Source organism: Haplochromis burtoni, unplaced genomic scaffold, assembly GCF_018398535.1.
Source record: "Haplochromis burtoni strain Fernald_Lab_line unplaced genomic scaffold, NCSU_Asbu1 Contig_75, whole genome shotgun sequence".
NCBI lineage: Eukaryota > Metazoa > Chordata > Actinopteri > Cichliformes > Cichlidae > Haplochromis > Haplochromis burtoni.
In genome coordinates this window covers 1274570-1289830 of record NW_024582436.1, presented here as the reverse complement: position 1 = coordinate 1289830, position 15261 = coordinate 1274570, and the positions used below count along the sequence as shown (strand labels likewise).

The following is a 15261-nucleotide window of genomic DNA, read 5'->3' as shown; positions in this document are numbered from 1 at the left end:
ATATATGAAAGCTTTATATGCAATTAACTGCACATATTTCTTACAAAAAAATATTTCACAAGACAAAAAGTTACAGCCACTTTGGATGTGCACATAAAAAGACCAAACATCCTTCCTCACAGATGGAGTCGGCTGAACAGTGATTCATATTGGCGTGCATTCTTGGTAAATATGACAAAAATTACCAAAAATAACGTGCGAATTAAAAGGGTTTTTTTTAAGCATTTGAGGGTTTTTTTTTAATAAAAAAAAATTGTTTTAGTATTTGCACGAAAATGAAAGCAAAAGTTAAAAAAAAACATTACCCCAATCTTGATCGCCATAGGTGAAGTGAGCTTTGCATTAATGTTGGCAAAAAGGGATTTAAAAACTATTTTTTTTAAACATACGCTTTTCTTTACAACTTATGATCCAGCATAAACGTATTTACTTTGGGCAATGAAATCATTTAACAGACGTGAAACGTGCGAGCAGTGGCCGGAGCCCAGTTATCTGCTCTTCAAAGGCTCCCACTGTCCCCTAGCTCCTCCCTCTCTGTACCGTGTGACAACAACAACTCATCCACAGAGCGGAGCTGCACTTTTCAGCTCATTTTCCTCCTGTCATTCCTCCTCCTATCTTTGATCATTGTCCCGCCGCTCGCCCCCCTCCCCAAAAGAAAAAACCCTCACTCAGCACGCCTTTTTTTCGGTAGCTCTTTTTACTTTCCAACTTATCTGAGGAGCTAAACTCTCGTGGATTCTTTCATTTAGGGGTATCTCGGCAGGCTGGGTTTTCTACTTTGAACTTCGGCTACTCTCTTCCCCTCTTGTAGGTGACCATGGCCGTACCGGCTGCTCTGATCCCACCAAACCCTCTGGTCCCACCGCCTCCAATCTCGACTCCTTCCGCGACGACGTCCCCGCCGTCGACAACTTCATCACCATCTCCATCCCTGGCCCCCCCATCGGGACCCGGACAGAACCTGTTCAGATCAGAGCTCCTCGCAACCAGCAGCCCGGGCATCCCGACCCCAACCGCGGCTCTCCCCCCGAGCAAACCCGTGTACTCGACCCCGTCGCCTGTTGAAAACATACCGCAAAACAACGAGTGCAAGATGGTCGAGTTGCGCGGTGCCAAAGTCGCCTCTTTCACCGTGGACGGCTGCGAGCTCATCTGCCTTCCTCAGGCTTTCGACCTGTTCCTGAAGCACCTGGTCGGCGGACTGCATACGGTCTACACCAAGCTGAAGCGGCTCGAGATCACGCCGGTGGTGTGCAATGTGGAGCAGGTCCGCATCCTCAGAGGGCTCGGCGCCATCCAGCCCGGCGTGAACCGCTGTAAACTCATCTCCAGAAAAGACTTCGAGACCCTGTACAACGACTGCACCAATGCGAGGTTAGTGGCGAGCTCTGTTGTGGATTTTCCTTTTTCTTTTTGGGGGGTTTAAATGTCCGCACACACGGCCGTGCGTAAAGGCGCAGGAGCTAGAAAGGGGGAGACATTTTGCCTTTGCAAAACAAGCGGTCAGAGTCGTACGATTGTCTTAGCCGAATTTAATAATTGATTCCTACAAGGAGTGTGTGAAAATGCGCGCGTGTGTGTGTCAAACTCCATCCCAAACACCGAGGCTGGTGTGTTTGGGCAGGAAGAGACCGGCGCACTTCACCAGTGGTAAAGAGAGAGGGGAAAAGTTAAGTGAAAGTTTTTTAACACGTGCAAGGCAAAGCTGTGTCGTGATGGATAGCCTGTCTCCCTCTGAACAAATGAATCGATAATGTAGGCTACACCCTGGTTGAGTTTCACAGTGCTGTTGAATAAACTTTCGCTATACAGCTGCCACCACAAAGATACAACTACAAATAAGAGCCTCTCATCTTTGCTTTTCTTTTTTTTAAAACTCCAATTTCTGTTTAATTTTAGACAGCTTTTAGCTCAATTTTATTTTTTAATGACTGAAATAAAACTAGGCTATGCCTCATTATATGTCCTTGCCACAGGGGGTAGCATGATTTCAATTAGAACTTGAGTTTTCAGACAGTAAACAAGAAGGAATCAGAGTATTAAAAAAAATAAAAGGGCCAGCTTTTTTCTTGTATGATTTTTTTTCACCCCCCTTTAGTATTGATGACATTTCTCAGGGAGGTTACAGTGCACTAATGGAGGAGCTTTCTTTTCTTTTTGCACACTGTAAGTGCTAAGGATAATTCATGAGAGCACTCAGTTATCTGTCTTAATTAAACATACTTGATTTCACTAAATCAAATGAGGCAAAGGACTACGAGTGTTTAAATAAATACATTAAACCATTTTGACCCATTCAGTTATTTTTGGAGTTTTTTAAAAAATATCTTAAAATCAGTGTGATTTAAAGCGAAGATCAATATTTGATTAAAAGCCTTTAAAAAAATATTATTGTCCTGTTGCTCCTAGCTTTGATGTATCGCTCAGTCTCACAGGATGGTTCAGCCTGGTCAAATTTACCATCTTACCTGTCAGTATGATTGATTCCATATTGATCTCCTGGCTCTAGAAATGAGCTGGAAATGCAAATATGATGGAAAGGCTCACATCAGTTGGGGAGGGGAGGAGGGGTAGCAATAAACACTTTTGAGTCTCAGTTTTTAAAGCATGCATCCTCTTTTTTTCCCCCTATTTTTTGTCCCCTCCAGAAAAAACCCCAACCGTGTGAGGTCGAACTTAATTCAGAGTTTCGGATGCAGCGTGCAAATATTCACACAGACGCGTACACACAAGTTGCTGCGCAAGCATGTTTTTTCTTCTTCTTCTTCTTCTTTATTGCCAGTTTGTGTCATTAAGAAATCCACAAGTGTTAACATTTAGTATATTTGAAGCCTCAAAGTGTTGCTGTAACTAAAAAGGTACATGTGGGCAAAAAAACAGCAGAAAAACAAACAAACGAAAGAAAAAAAATAAATCAAATAGCATGCAGCGCACTGGGAGGAAGTCTGAGAGTGATGTTATTACAGTGACGAGGCTGCTTGTCGTGCACTTCAGATGTTTAAATTTATGTTACAGCATTGTGTTGCAGTCTATGCTATCAGTAAACACCCCCCTTTTATTCTCCCGTATAAATATGCTGCAGTCTTATGTTTCCATCCCACTTGCAGTCGTCTCAAAAATCTCACCTGTGCACTTTGGCGCTTAAGCTTCATTTACATAAAGCGTCAAGAGAGCAGAGCCCCCCCCCCCCCCCCCCCCCCCCCCCCCCCCCCCCCCCCAAAACACATGCAGCAATATTATGGACTCACACAAGACAGTACATTAACTACACACACACACACACACACACACACACACTCCAGACACGCACACACACTCCGCAGAGAGAAGCATACAGTGCGGTGATCCTCCTCTCAAGCCTGGCGTGGGGCTTCAGGTGACAAAGTACGTGGTTGAACTCTCCGGGTTGTCAATGGGGGGATGGCCAGCGATGGGGTTAAAGGATAATGCAGTGCCTCGCGTCGCTTTAATGACGCTAAAGTGCTGGGCTATTACAGGCACATGGACAGGACTGTAATTGTCTCTGAAAGCAGCCAGGTTCTCCCTGTGCTGGGCTGAAATCAATCACTCAGACCCGGCCTGCCTGCCTGCCTGCCCCATTTGGAGAATTACATCATGGAAGAGCGAGGCATCCGCTGGATAAAAGGCTTCTGTTACTTAGAAAGAGTTTGATTTTATTTGCGGGGATGTGTGCTTTGCTCTCCTTGTCGTTGAATAGCTAGTGACAAAATGATCGGCCCGAGTCACGGGGACGCGGGTTGCCCCGTAGGTGAGAACAGGTCCCCTCTCCGAAGTATTTGCTCTCGTTTTATTTCTTTATTTGCTGTTTGTGCTCTCTCCAGATAAAAAGACGAGTTCACCGGTTAACCCACTCAGGTTACACAACAACAGCCCGCTGCCCGAGATAGTTTAGCTTTTCATCTCTCCCCATTACCACGATGTCACTACTCTTTTTATACAGTGGCAGAGTGATAACAATGAAGTGAATAATACTCCTATACAATGGGCCCTACTTTTTCACATGCTGTTTTTCCCCCCTCCCACAGTCTATTGTGCTAAAACAACACTCGTCTCATTTTGTACACAGTGTGAATGTGAATAGCATCACAGAGCACCACTGCATCCCGCTGTTTTAGTTTTGATGTGGACACAAACAAGCTCCAACCAAATTGTTCCCCACCATGCTTACTTTAGCACAACTCAAAAAAAAAAATAAAAATAAAAGCAGAGCTGTTCACAAAGGCCATGTTGGATTTCCCCCCCCCTTTTCCTGTGTTTTATTAAAAGATTTAAATAATTAGAATTCATTTTCATTTAAAGTTCTTAGTTTTACAGTGAGTGTTTAAACTGTGTCTGCTTACCCTGTAGTGATTATTGCTCATCTTTAAAGACACTCGGCATATAGCGATTCTCGGCCCCTTCATTTTCTTAAGGACTCTCGTGCCAGATTAGCCATGTTCGCTCTTGCGCTCTTGCTCCCATACTGATGCAGGTTCTGCCATCTCATCCACCCCCCCCCCCCCCCCACACACACACACACACACACACCCCTACCTCCTAACCCACCCCAACATTATGACTCTGGCCTCTCCAGGAGCCCTCTGTTTCAGCTACTTGTTTTCCTTTTCATTTTCCCCGCGGTGGGATGAAAAAGGTTCTTATTGCTGTGTGACACTTGAACTCTCTGAAAGGTTATTATAACACGGAGGGTGGGGCGGGAGCGGGACTTGGGGGGGGGGAGTTGATATCGCATATCTCTCATTGGTGTGCTTTGTGGAGGCAAGGCTATCCGATGCTGGGGCGCAAGAAATACAGCAGTTAATTGACAATCATTGTCTACCTCTGAAGGTTAACCACACGCCCCAGACGATGTCCCACCGCTGGGAATGCGATGGCTTTTTCACTTACATGCTCCCCTTAAATAGATTTTTACCTGCCTTGTTTCAGTCGAGCAGATCCTCCTCCGAAGTGTCACGAGTGACAGGTCACGGCGAAAGCCCCTTTTTCCTTTAACAAATGCGTCTAATTGATACTGATATGACAGCGAGTGCTACGAGAGCTATCACCTCTCTTGTTCCTATTTCAAGAGTGTTTATGCCTAAACACACATATTTGCAAATGACGGTAATTGTTTTGTTTAGCGCTCAGTGTGAGCTGCCACTGAGGGTGCCAGCTTGTCTCTCTCCCGCCTCTCTTCTGCTGAGCTCTCTTATAATATATTTGTTTTCTACAAGGCACGGATGTGTTTACAGGTACTCAGGGGAGATTTCTGGATTCCATTCAAATCATTCCCAGTCAGAGTGGGTGCCGAGATACCCGTCACCCAGCAACCACATCCAAGAGGGAGCCTGGGCGATAATAACTTCAAAAACAGAGTGACAGATGCCTGATTAGAGAGAGAGAGTGAGAGAAAGAGAGGGAGAGGAAGAGAAAGAGAGAGAGATAGAGAGAGATAATGGTATACAAAGCTGTTTAAAATACAAATCTATTGAACTGCTTTCTTGAAAGCCAAATTGGCCCTCATATTGTGCTTTGCTACTTTATTGAAGTAAAAAAAAAGAAAGAAGAAGAAGCATTTAAGGTTCTTTCTCGTTCTTTCTCTGCTTTTTTTTTTTGCATTTTAATCCTTCAGTGGGGCTCTGCTAAATTTGATTAGGTACAGTACATGTGCTCAAGTCAACTGTGCAGTTGGCAGATGGTGGCAAGGTGTTTTGTTTTTTTTCTTTTCCCGCAAAACAAATAGTCTCCTTGAAAATCAGAATTGCTTTATTGACTTGACATTCACTCAGTTGGAACAAGAGCAAATTAAAACATTTTTTTTTTGGTTTTTTGGGGAGAAGGGGGTCCACGGAGAAGCTCAGTTAACAAAAAAGTTACATTACATCAAGTCTTCACTGCTTTCTGGGATCGTATTTCTATAGCTTTAAATGAAGTGGGAGGCAAGATTGTTGAAACCACAGATTTCACTTGTTAGAGAGGCTTTGTTTGACACTGTCTAATGTCATTTGTGGATTTAGAGGCTATTTGCATGGCAAAGAGGCCTGTATTGTTAATTTGCCTGTTGGACGCATTAGTTGTCCATGCTCCTGCCTTATTTGCATGCCTTTACTGGAACAGCAACAGCAGTTTGAATTACCAATTAATTCCTTTGCGAAACGAAGTGGCTTAAAATCTCAACGCCGACGTCCGTCAGGTCTTTCTGCATTGATCAGCGCGTGAAAATGATTTATTTGCTACGTTCCTCAACCATAGACATGCATTAGCTTAGATTTTTTTTTCCCCCTAGATTTAAGCTGTTTAAAATCTCTCCATCTATCCACGAGTAATCTTGCACATTAAGCTTGGTTTGATTTTTTCCTGATGATTTCTTTCACCTGTGAGTGATTGTCTAACACGCCAGCAATAGATTTTGGGTCATGCTCATTTCCATTCTCCTCCGTCCTCGGTCACAGCTCCCCAGCTCGTCTTTACTTACGAGCTCTTTCGCATTACAGCGCATTTAGGGAGCACAGCGGAAGTCACAGACGCTCGTACCAGGATGTTAAATGCTACTGACAGAAGTTAGAGGGAGCAGATGAGATTTCCTGATTGGAGGAGGAATGCAGGGCCGTGCCTGGCTCTGTCTAATATGGTCACATAGAGAAATTGATTTTCCTCAGAAATTAATTAATTTTTCATATAGCCCAAAGCTGGAGTTTAAAAAAGAGTGCACACTTGCTGGTTTCCTATTTTCCCTCTTTTTTAAAGAATTATTGCCTAATCATATTAATACTTTTGCCCCAAGGATGAAAAGATAATTGTACAAATGCATTTGGAAATATGTATCACTGAGTATTTATGATTAAATTATGCAAATAACTCCGCTCTCATCCTTCGTGGGCCCAGATTGTCTAATTAGGATTGATATGGCGAATAGATGTTGGGGAATCTGAATACAAGCATGTCCAAAGAGCAGAAAATTGAAAATGACAAGGCTGGAATCCTTAAAAAGTCTGTTGGTTTTTTTTTTTCTTCTTCCCCCCTCCTCTCTGTCTAATTCAGCGTAGCTGTATCAGGAGTTAATTTTCCCCGGCTTCATTTCTCGTCTGAGCTGACAGGAAAAGGAATCCATCAGGGAAGCAATCTCAGATGGGATTCCACAAATTTCCTCTCCTTGTTTTTTTCTCCCCCTCTTCATTTTCGTGGAGGCTATCGGGGATGAATCTTCTCCTGAGTAAACATGCAGATGTTATTCCTCCAGTGTCAATGTTTTTGGAGCTCTTTTGCTCAATGCAGTACTCCTCCTTAATAATTGGAGGATATTAAGAGAAGAAAGTCCTCCAACAAAAAGCCCTTTGTACTTTTTTTTCTTTTTTTTTGGAATTTCAAGTAATGCTCATCATATTATACAGCAGTTTTTTTCATTACAGTGGGAGTAAGGGCTAAGAATCTGCACAAGCCGTCTTTTGTCCGGCATAGAGCAATTTAAATTAAATTTTCTTTTTTTCGTCTCTTTCGTTTTTTCACATTTGATCTAGAATTGTGAGGAGCTGGTCAACTAATCATAAATGAATTTCATAACAAAGTGAAATTTCTCAAATTCATGTCTAAATATGTTCAACATCTCTTTAAAAAAATAGGCACACAAAAGAATTGTGCCTCTAAAAAAAAAAAAAAATCCTAGCAGGAATGCTTAACCGCAGACAGACAGCCACTCTGCAATGACTCTGCTATGAGCCAACAGTTACATGTAATTTAACAACAGCCGTGTTCCTTGCTGGGCTCAGCGGTACATCACAGAGAAGAAACCGGGGAGGAAATGACATCGCTTTCCACTCTTTTTCTTCTTCTGTTGTTAGCTTCAGATGAACAGCAAAGCACAGGAACGGCTCCAGTGCCTCCAACAGTATCTATTAAAGGGCTGATTGTTATCTAATCTTTACCTGGCGCTAGCTGGAAAAGCCCTGAAGCTAATGACACTTGAGACTAGCAGCACATTCTACGGTGGTTCAAAGCATCTGCTCAGTCAATACCTTGCGATTTAAAAAAAAAAAAAAAAAACATCCCCACAGCTATTTGTGTGAATTTGAATTCACTTAGACACCAGAAACACTTTATGCAGTCAATTTGTTGCATTGAATTATAGCGAACAGTGTGCATAAAATAAGCTCCCTGTTGAGCCAGCAGGCTAGATGCTAAGCTTCTCTCATGGCTCTGGTTTTTGGAGTTTCAGAAACTCTTGGGGATCAGAGTCTGCAAAGAGGAAATGAAGAGTTGTGTTATTTTTACATTTTTAAAAACACTTTTGTCTCACTTGCTGCGATTATTTGCGAGACCACCTTAATACATTAATAGGTCATATCTAGACGAGACATCTAACAACAGAGATTGATGTGAGGCGCTGCTCGACAGATTGCTCCAGATCTGTCTTTCAAAAGATGAGAGAGAAAGAAGAAAAAAAATCACCATAAGCTCGCTAATAAATCTGCCCAATCAAAAAGTGGTTGTTTTTTTTCTATTTACTTAGGGTACCTCTATTCTCAGTTTCAGTTCTCGCCAGTTCAAAGTGAACCGTGCACAGCTCAGTGTGCTGTGAAACAATGAGGTCTGCAACTCTGGCTTTTATCCACACAGAGAGCCACACCCAGAGCTGCTTCCTGACGCACACCTGTAGAGGTTATGAACGGGGGTATCAATATCTCCAGGTCAACACATTTTCATCTAACACTGACATCTCTCTCTGCCTCGCGCCCCCTCACTCTCTGCCTCTGTGTCTCTCCCCTGTAAGCCTAGTGAGAATATCGGTGGGAGTCTTTATTGGTTGCGGCGCTTGGGTTTCTCTCCTTGCAGACTCAAATGTCACCGTCTCCCTGATGTTTCTTTAAAATCGCCTGTGCCACCACTTGCTGTGGCGCCTGGCTATTATTACCCGCCTCTTAAAGAGTGACAGTCGGGTCCTAAGAGACGTGACACAAACCTCTGTGGACGGAGCTGTAGTGCTGCGTCAAGCCAATGCTCCCGGCCAATCAGATAGCAGGAAACAGAACCACTGTACACCTGGTAATGCTTGTGAGTTTAGTTTAATACTTCATAATAAAAGATTAAAAAAAAAAAGCAAGTTGTTCATCGTTATTGGAAACAAATACAGCTTGCACGTGATTGTGATAACTTCGACCGTCTGAAGCTGTCAAACTCTGCCCGTACGTGTGCTAATCCCTTGAAAGCGATGCGCTGCAACAGTCGCTTGTGTACGTTGCGAGTAATTCCACAGTAGTGCAGAAAATACAGTGAGACACGTTCTCTATGGAAACAAACATGGTTATGATAATAAAGCGGCCCTTGGCTGAAATGGTCTGTCCACATATATTAACCCTGTGTGTCTTTCGCATTAGGAGCGTGTGAGCGTGTGAGCGTGTGAGCGTGTTCGCCTGCGCGCGAGTGCGTGCTGGGCGCTCCGTTAGAGAGTGTATGTGTATGCGTGTGTGTGTGTGAGAGAGAAGGAGAGTTAGAGTGTGAACGTGAGAGACAGAGGGAGAGAGAGAGAGAGACACCCTCGCACAACTTCACATATGAATGGTCTTGTGTGAAAAGGAGGATGAATTGAGTCAAGCTGACATAGCATGCCAATAAGCTTTGTCTCATTTCCAATGCTGTATTCATTTGTGCCACAGAGAGATTTATTGCATGATTGACAATTATGAGAGGGTGACCTAGTTCTTTGTGACGGAACAAAAATGGTTTTCATCAGTTGCCTTTGCTGTCTTTTGCATTGTGTGTGTGTGTGTGTGTGTATATGTGTGTGTGTATGCGATGCTTCTTGGTAAAGAATAGGGATAGCCTCCGTGCACTCAGATACTTTCTCCACCCCCCCCCCCCCCCCCAACTATTGAAACTCATGCATTTTTCTAGTAATGGCTTCATATATTTTGCATAGAATCACATCATCCACTATGTCTGTCCCACAGCAGAAAAAAAATGAATTTCCTACCCCATTAAGCAATGTGAGCTGTCCAAATGGATCACGTTAAAGTGACATTTTTACGAATGCTCTTCAATCTCTAACTTTTTTGGGGTGAAAATGAAAAAAGAAAAGGAAGTAAAATTGTTGTAGCTGTGCTTCAACCTCCCTGGGCTGTGTTGTTTTTTTGTTACTTGATCACCCAAATCACAAATATACTCGTCCTCTTTTTTTCTTTTTTACTGTTGCGACTGTCAGTAAAAGGCCTTTATTTGTGCCACACGTTTACCGATTCCTTCCCTCCTTTATGGTTGATTCTACCTGTCTATTAGTTGTGTGTTTGTCTGTGTGTGTAGCTGCGTGCGAGTGTGTGTGTGCCCAGTCAAGCTTAGATTACTACGACTGTGAGGAGGAAGTCTCTGCTCCTCCTGGGACTCCTGCTTGACTGGCCCCACAAATGATACAAGCCAGGGTTTAGTTGGGAGTTAATATCCTGCAAAATTGTCCTGCACAGCCTCGGCAGAATGTGGATGATTAAATGACACAAGCATATCAAAAACATTTTTCTCAGACTAGTGGCTGTTAAGTGTCGCGCCGGTGCGGCCCGTCTCCCAAGGTTACCATTAAAAAGAAAGGAATATTCAGAGGGAAGTGGATGTCATTGAGCTTGTGCGTGTGTGTTTGCGCCTGTGCACCGAGCGGTTGCGTGCATGCTTTAGATGTTTCGTGTAATGCCCTGTTTGAGTGGTAATAATATCTCAATAGGATTTCAGGGTCTCATTGAGAGGTTTGGTAGAAGGTTGAGAGGACATATGCTAATTGTGCCTGAGAAGACTCGTCGCTCTCAGAAACATATCCCACTAGAGTTTTCCTTGTACACTGCACGCCAGACTTCCCCTAGTGACAAAAAAAAAAAGAGGCTTGAGGCTCCAAAGCGATCCATTTTATCCTTTCTTTTTCAAAGGATGCAATGCTTTGTTTTAACCTCCGCAGGAAAGGAGATGAAAGGCAGCGTAATAAAGCCGAAAGGTCTTTCTGTAGTTATCAAATGGCCTTTCACTCCTGACCTTTAAGATGCCACAGTAGGAACTGGAGACAATGCTAGAAATACAGATCGGATTTCAAAGATCAAACACCTCTTTGTATAGTTTTACTTGCGCGGAGAAGAAAGAACAACCTTTCGCAGCACATCATTTGAACTTGGGGAGGGGGGCGAAAAAAATAAAAACAAGAAAATATTTGGGCAAAAGAATGAACAGCCTTGTCAGCACCTGCACAGATCAAACACTTAAGAAGTTTAAGTAGCGCAGCGCTGAATTGAGTTTTGAGGCATTTCTTTACTTTTTTCTTTCTTTATCAGATGCATTTTGTCACAGAAATGGGCTTTGGATGACGAGATTTAGAATCACTCGAGGCTAATCTCTTGAGTGGGTCCGGATCTGTGAGTGTATAAACACGTATTTACAATACTCTTTGACATGTAATGCTTTTTCCACAGCATAGCCATTTATTTTTCCTAGCAATAAACATTAATGACTAATATTATCTGAACCGATGCCTTCCTACAACAATTGTAGAGGCCAAATCAAAAGGCAAGCTTTTAATGCATATTTTTTCCGGAGTTGTACTTACTGAACTCGAAACTTTAAGCACATACGCAATAATATAATCATCTGCCATTATCACGGACGCGCTACGGCGTTGTGGACATGTGATGCTGGAGGTTTGGGATCAGGTTATTTGAAATGACAAGCTGCTGCACTGCAGTGACAAGCCTACAATATCCACCAGCCCATTTTTTTAAAAAATAACAACTATAGATGGGCTGACTACAGAGACTGCTAATCATGCTCTTAGATGTGCGGCGTTATCAGGATTCGTGATGGCACCCAGCATTCCTGTCATTCTCGACATTCTGCGTAGGGGCACTCACAGTCTGAGCGCAGAGTGTCAGTGCCTGCGGACCCCGGAGGGCTCTGTGTGAGCGTCCCAGCCGAGACCCCGCTGGGCCGGGCCTGTTGACAGTTCTTTGGCACTGTTGTCTCAGCAGGAAGACATCAGTTGGCGCAACAGAGAGGCTGTGGATGAAGGCTGTCTGGTCAGCAGAGAGAATGGAGTTGGAGAAGATTAGGCTTCACCCACGGGTCATTGTGTTCCCATAGCAGGCCCGAGCCCGACGGCCCCGGTATTGTTAAAGGGAAAGGTCAGGTCCAACGACCAGGCTAAGCCTATTAAGCAACCCGCTCGCCTTCTTCCTGGAAACCTGACTGTGCTTTCTCTTAACTACTGAGCAGGGGGAAAAAATCAGCTTTGAACAGCTGAGGTCGGCCATATCCTGATGTGAACTGGAGACCGCTGCTAATTGAAAAGAATATTACGGTACACTGTTATGGAGACATTGCAATCAGGCTTCTAACACCAGGCAGCAATTTCATACTGGATGTTTCATTTTCTTTTTTTCAAAGTGCCACTAATTGTCTCACAGAGCCCTCCAGTTGGTATGCTGCGAGGCACACGTGTTAGTCGGCTGGAGGTTTGCTGACAGATCCTACCAGTGTCGAACAAATCCTCACATTTATATCCTCTCAGTACTAAATGCTTATGTACCGCATTCATAAGGTCGTCTGAGCCCTAACACACTCCCATAAGTCTCCTTTAGCTGTAGTGATGGCTGGTGTCAGGGATGTCTGCTGAATGAAAGGAAACACGGGCAGATAGCGTTTGATCCGTGATGGAGATGAGTCCACATAGGAGAAGAGCTGGTGATTAATAATGGTGCATCTGGGTAAAAAGGATGTCATCCCCTGGACGTCTAATGAAAGCTCTTGAACATATCTGGGAGAGGCGATATGTTGACAGTGGATGATGCAAATGAGGCTAAATGTGAGAGGAAACCTGAAATGAATCACCCCGCCGTCTCGGTGTCGTTTGTGTGTGCGTGCACGCGCCCCGACTAGCAGCCAGCCGTTTACGTTGTACAAAGCTCGGTTTGACACTCTCCCTCCTTTGTCTCAAACTGCTAACTGTATTTAATTTCACATCTTATCGGGCCGGGCTTTGTCTGTCTGTGAGTCTCTGCACAGTGGAGGCGACCCCCAGAGATAAACTCTGTCAGGCTCTGGGGTGATTTATTAAATTCTGATTTCTGTGAAGGACTTTAATGTCGAGGGGGTGGGAAGAGCGAGGAGGGTGGTGGATGGGGGTGGGTGGGTGAGCGGGAGTGGGGGAGAAAATATGTCGCAGGTGTCTCTGCCAGCTCCGGGCACTGTTCTCTCTCCATTACCAGCATTGTTAGGTATAGAGGGGCCGGAGAAAAGAGAGAAGTAGGAATCTATGCTGAATTTCCTGTCTTTGTTGCGGCACTGGGCTTGTTTTTCCCCTCTGTTCCAGGCCTGAACAGCAGTATCAAATCTTACATGTTTGGACTGGAGATGGCAAACAGCGTGTGGAACGTGGGTCAGATTCTCCGAGGGCTCGACCCAGCTCCGTTTAGCAGTTAAGAGTTACACACTGATCTTCCCTTCGACACCTCGAATGGGGCTCTCACCAGCTATACAAATCTATTAGGGTAAATCCTCTGCCCCCGTCGGTCTCCTTATCTCCTCATATATTCGAATAAAGCCCGATGTCAAGACTTGTGCCACATTTTTTTGACGAGTTCAGCAGATTTTATGGACAGCTCTCACGGCCTATCTGGACCCAGAGCTTGGAAATTATAATATTTTCTTCTTAAGCACACTTCACAGGTCAAATGTGACTGTGCTGATGCTCAATGTGTTAATTTTAATATCATTTTATTCATCTCGAATGCATCAGCTCCTCCCTCTTGAAGCCTATTTTACATTTCTCTTTCATATCACCTTAATCTAAATTGATGCGTTATCATACATGGATCTCAGAGGAGGGGATCAAATAATGGCTGTCAGTGGTGCATGGTGAACTGTTTTTGAACATAATTTGGTCCTCTACATTATGGAACATGCTTTCAAGCGAAGTCACAAAGGTGCTTTTCACATGACCCTTCCTTTGTGAGAATTGTTTTTAAACAGAGCTCTAAAAGTGATGTGTTTCTTCCTCTGATATCTCTGAAGCAGTCTGATCAAAAGGTAATATCGGTGAGGGTGCTGCTGGTTCTCGTCGTCGTCTTCTTTCTTTTTTTTGTCTGCGTGACACCTCGGTTCTCAAAAGTGATGGCTGCATGGTAAAGAGTTGTGGATTCTATATATTTATTTATTGCTCGTATTGAAGAAGTTAATAGAAGAATGTGGGCTGTGATGCGTGAAGGGCTGCATGGGACAGGACTTCTCGTCTTAGATGCAGAACTATAGAAAGCCCGGCTGAACACATATATCAAGCCGCACAGACGTGCGGATGCACAACTACCCACACATACCAGCGCTTTATATCAAATAGTTTACCCCCTCTCTTTCTTTCTCTTCCCATTTTTCTTTTCAAACCGGGACATCTCCCATTCTCAGGGTAGCTATTAAATCAAAACTAGAAGATGAGTTTGCAAAAGCCAGAAACTCAATTCTCAGTTCTACTTGTGCTTCTGCAAAACTAAACCATCAGACCACAGCAGCCCCTTCCTTCTTGAAAAAACCCCATCTTTGTAAGATGAGTTTAAATACACTTTTTCCTCTCACAGAAGCAGTTTGTTTGACCTAGTGTGCAAACCCTGGTTAGCAGGTTTGATTGAGCGGTGCCGGGGATCTTAGGGCCGACTCCTCTGATACCTACATCTCCCTGTCTCCATTGTTCTCTGCGAGTCAGCATCTTTTGTCTTTGCCACTGATTTGTCTTTTGATCTGTGCGAGTGATTTATCTGCATGGAATCGTTTTTCTCTCTGTTCCCCCTCAGGAAATTTGGAATGAGGCTGGCCTAACCTTGCCAGGGCCAAACAAAGCCCGAGAGCTGATCTCATGTATTTTGATGCTGTTTGTGAAAACGACACACACACACACACACACACACGCAGACACAGTGCTCAGACTTTGAGAGGGGTGAAAAAAAAAGAGGGAAGAGTGAAAAAAAACCCGCCCCAATGGTGTCCGTTGTTTTGTGTTATTCTCCAACAGATGTAAGTACCTTCAGCACAATTTCCATTTGGAAGTGACATGTTTTTCAAACTCGAAATGATTAAATGGTAGTAAGTGGATTTAAGTGGACACTTCTCATGCAGGCTACTAGACAGCTTTTATACAGAGACCCTCTGGGAGCGCAAACTCCTGCTCGCTGAGGCTGAGATCACCAGGTAGGGCTAAAAAAACGAGCCCCACTTCAGCCACCCGATGTCTTCCAACTGCAACAGTTTTCCCCT

The 15261-nt window shown here is 43.9% G+C and overlaps 1 protein-coding gene across 3 annotated transcripts in view; it reads left to right on the top strand.

Moving 5' to 3' along the window:
* Positions 1-545: 545 nt before the first annotated feature.
* dachd (dachshund d) overlaps positions 546-15261 on the top strand; it is a 90063-nt gene continuing 75347 nt past the window's right edge. For 2 of the 3 annotated variants that reach the window (XM_014337739.2, XM_042221831.1), the window contains exon 1: positions 546-1377. In XM_014337739.2, the coding sequence (XP_014193225.2) occupies positions 821-1377 (557 nt within the window). In that variant the 5' untranslated portion in view covers positions 546-820. The remainder of the gene's footprint in view (positions 1378-15261) is intronic. The other variant, XM_014337738.2, reaches the window with a different exon arrangement.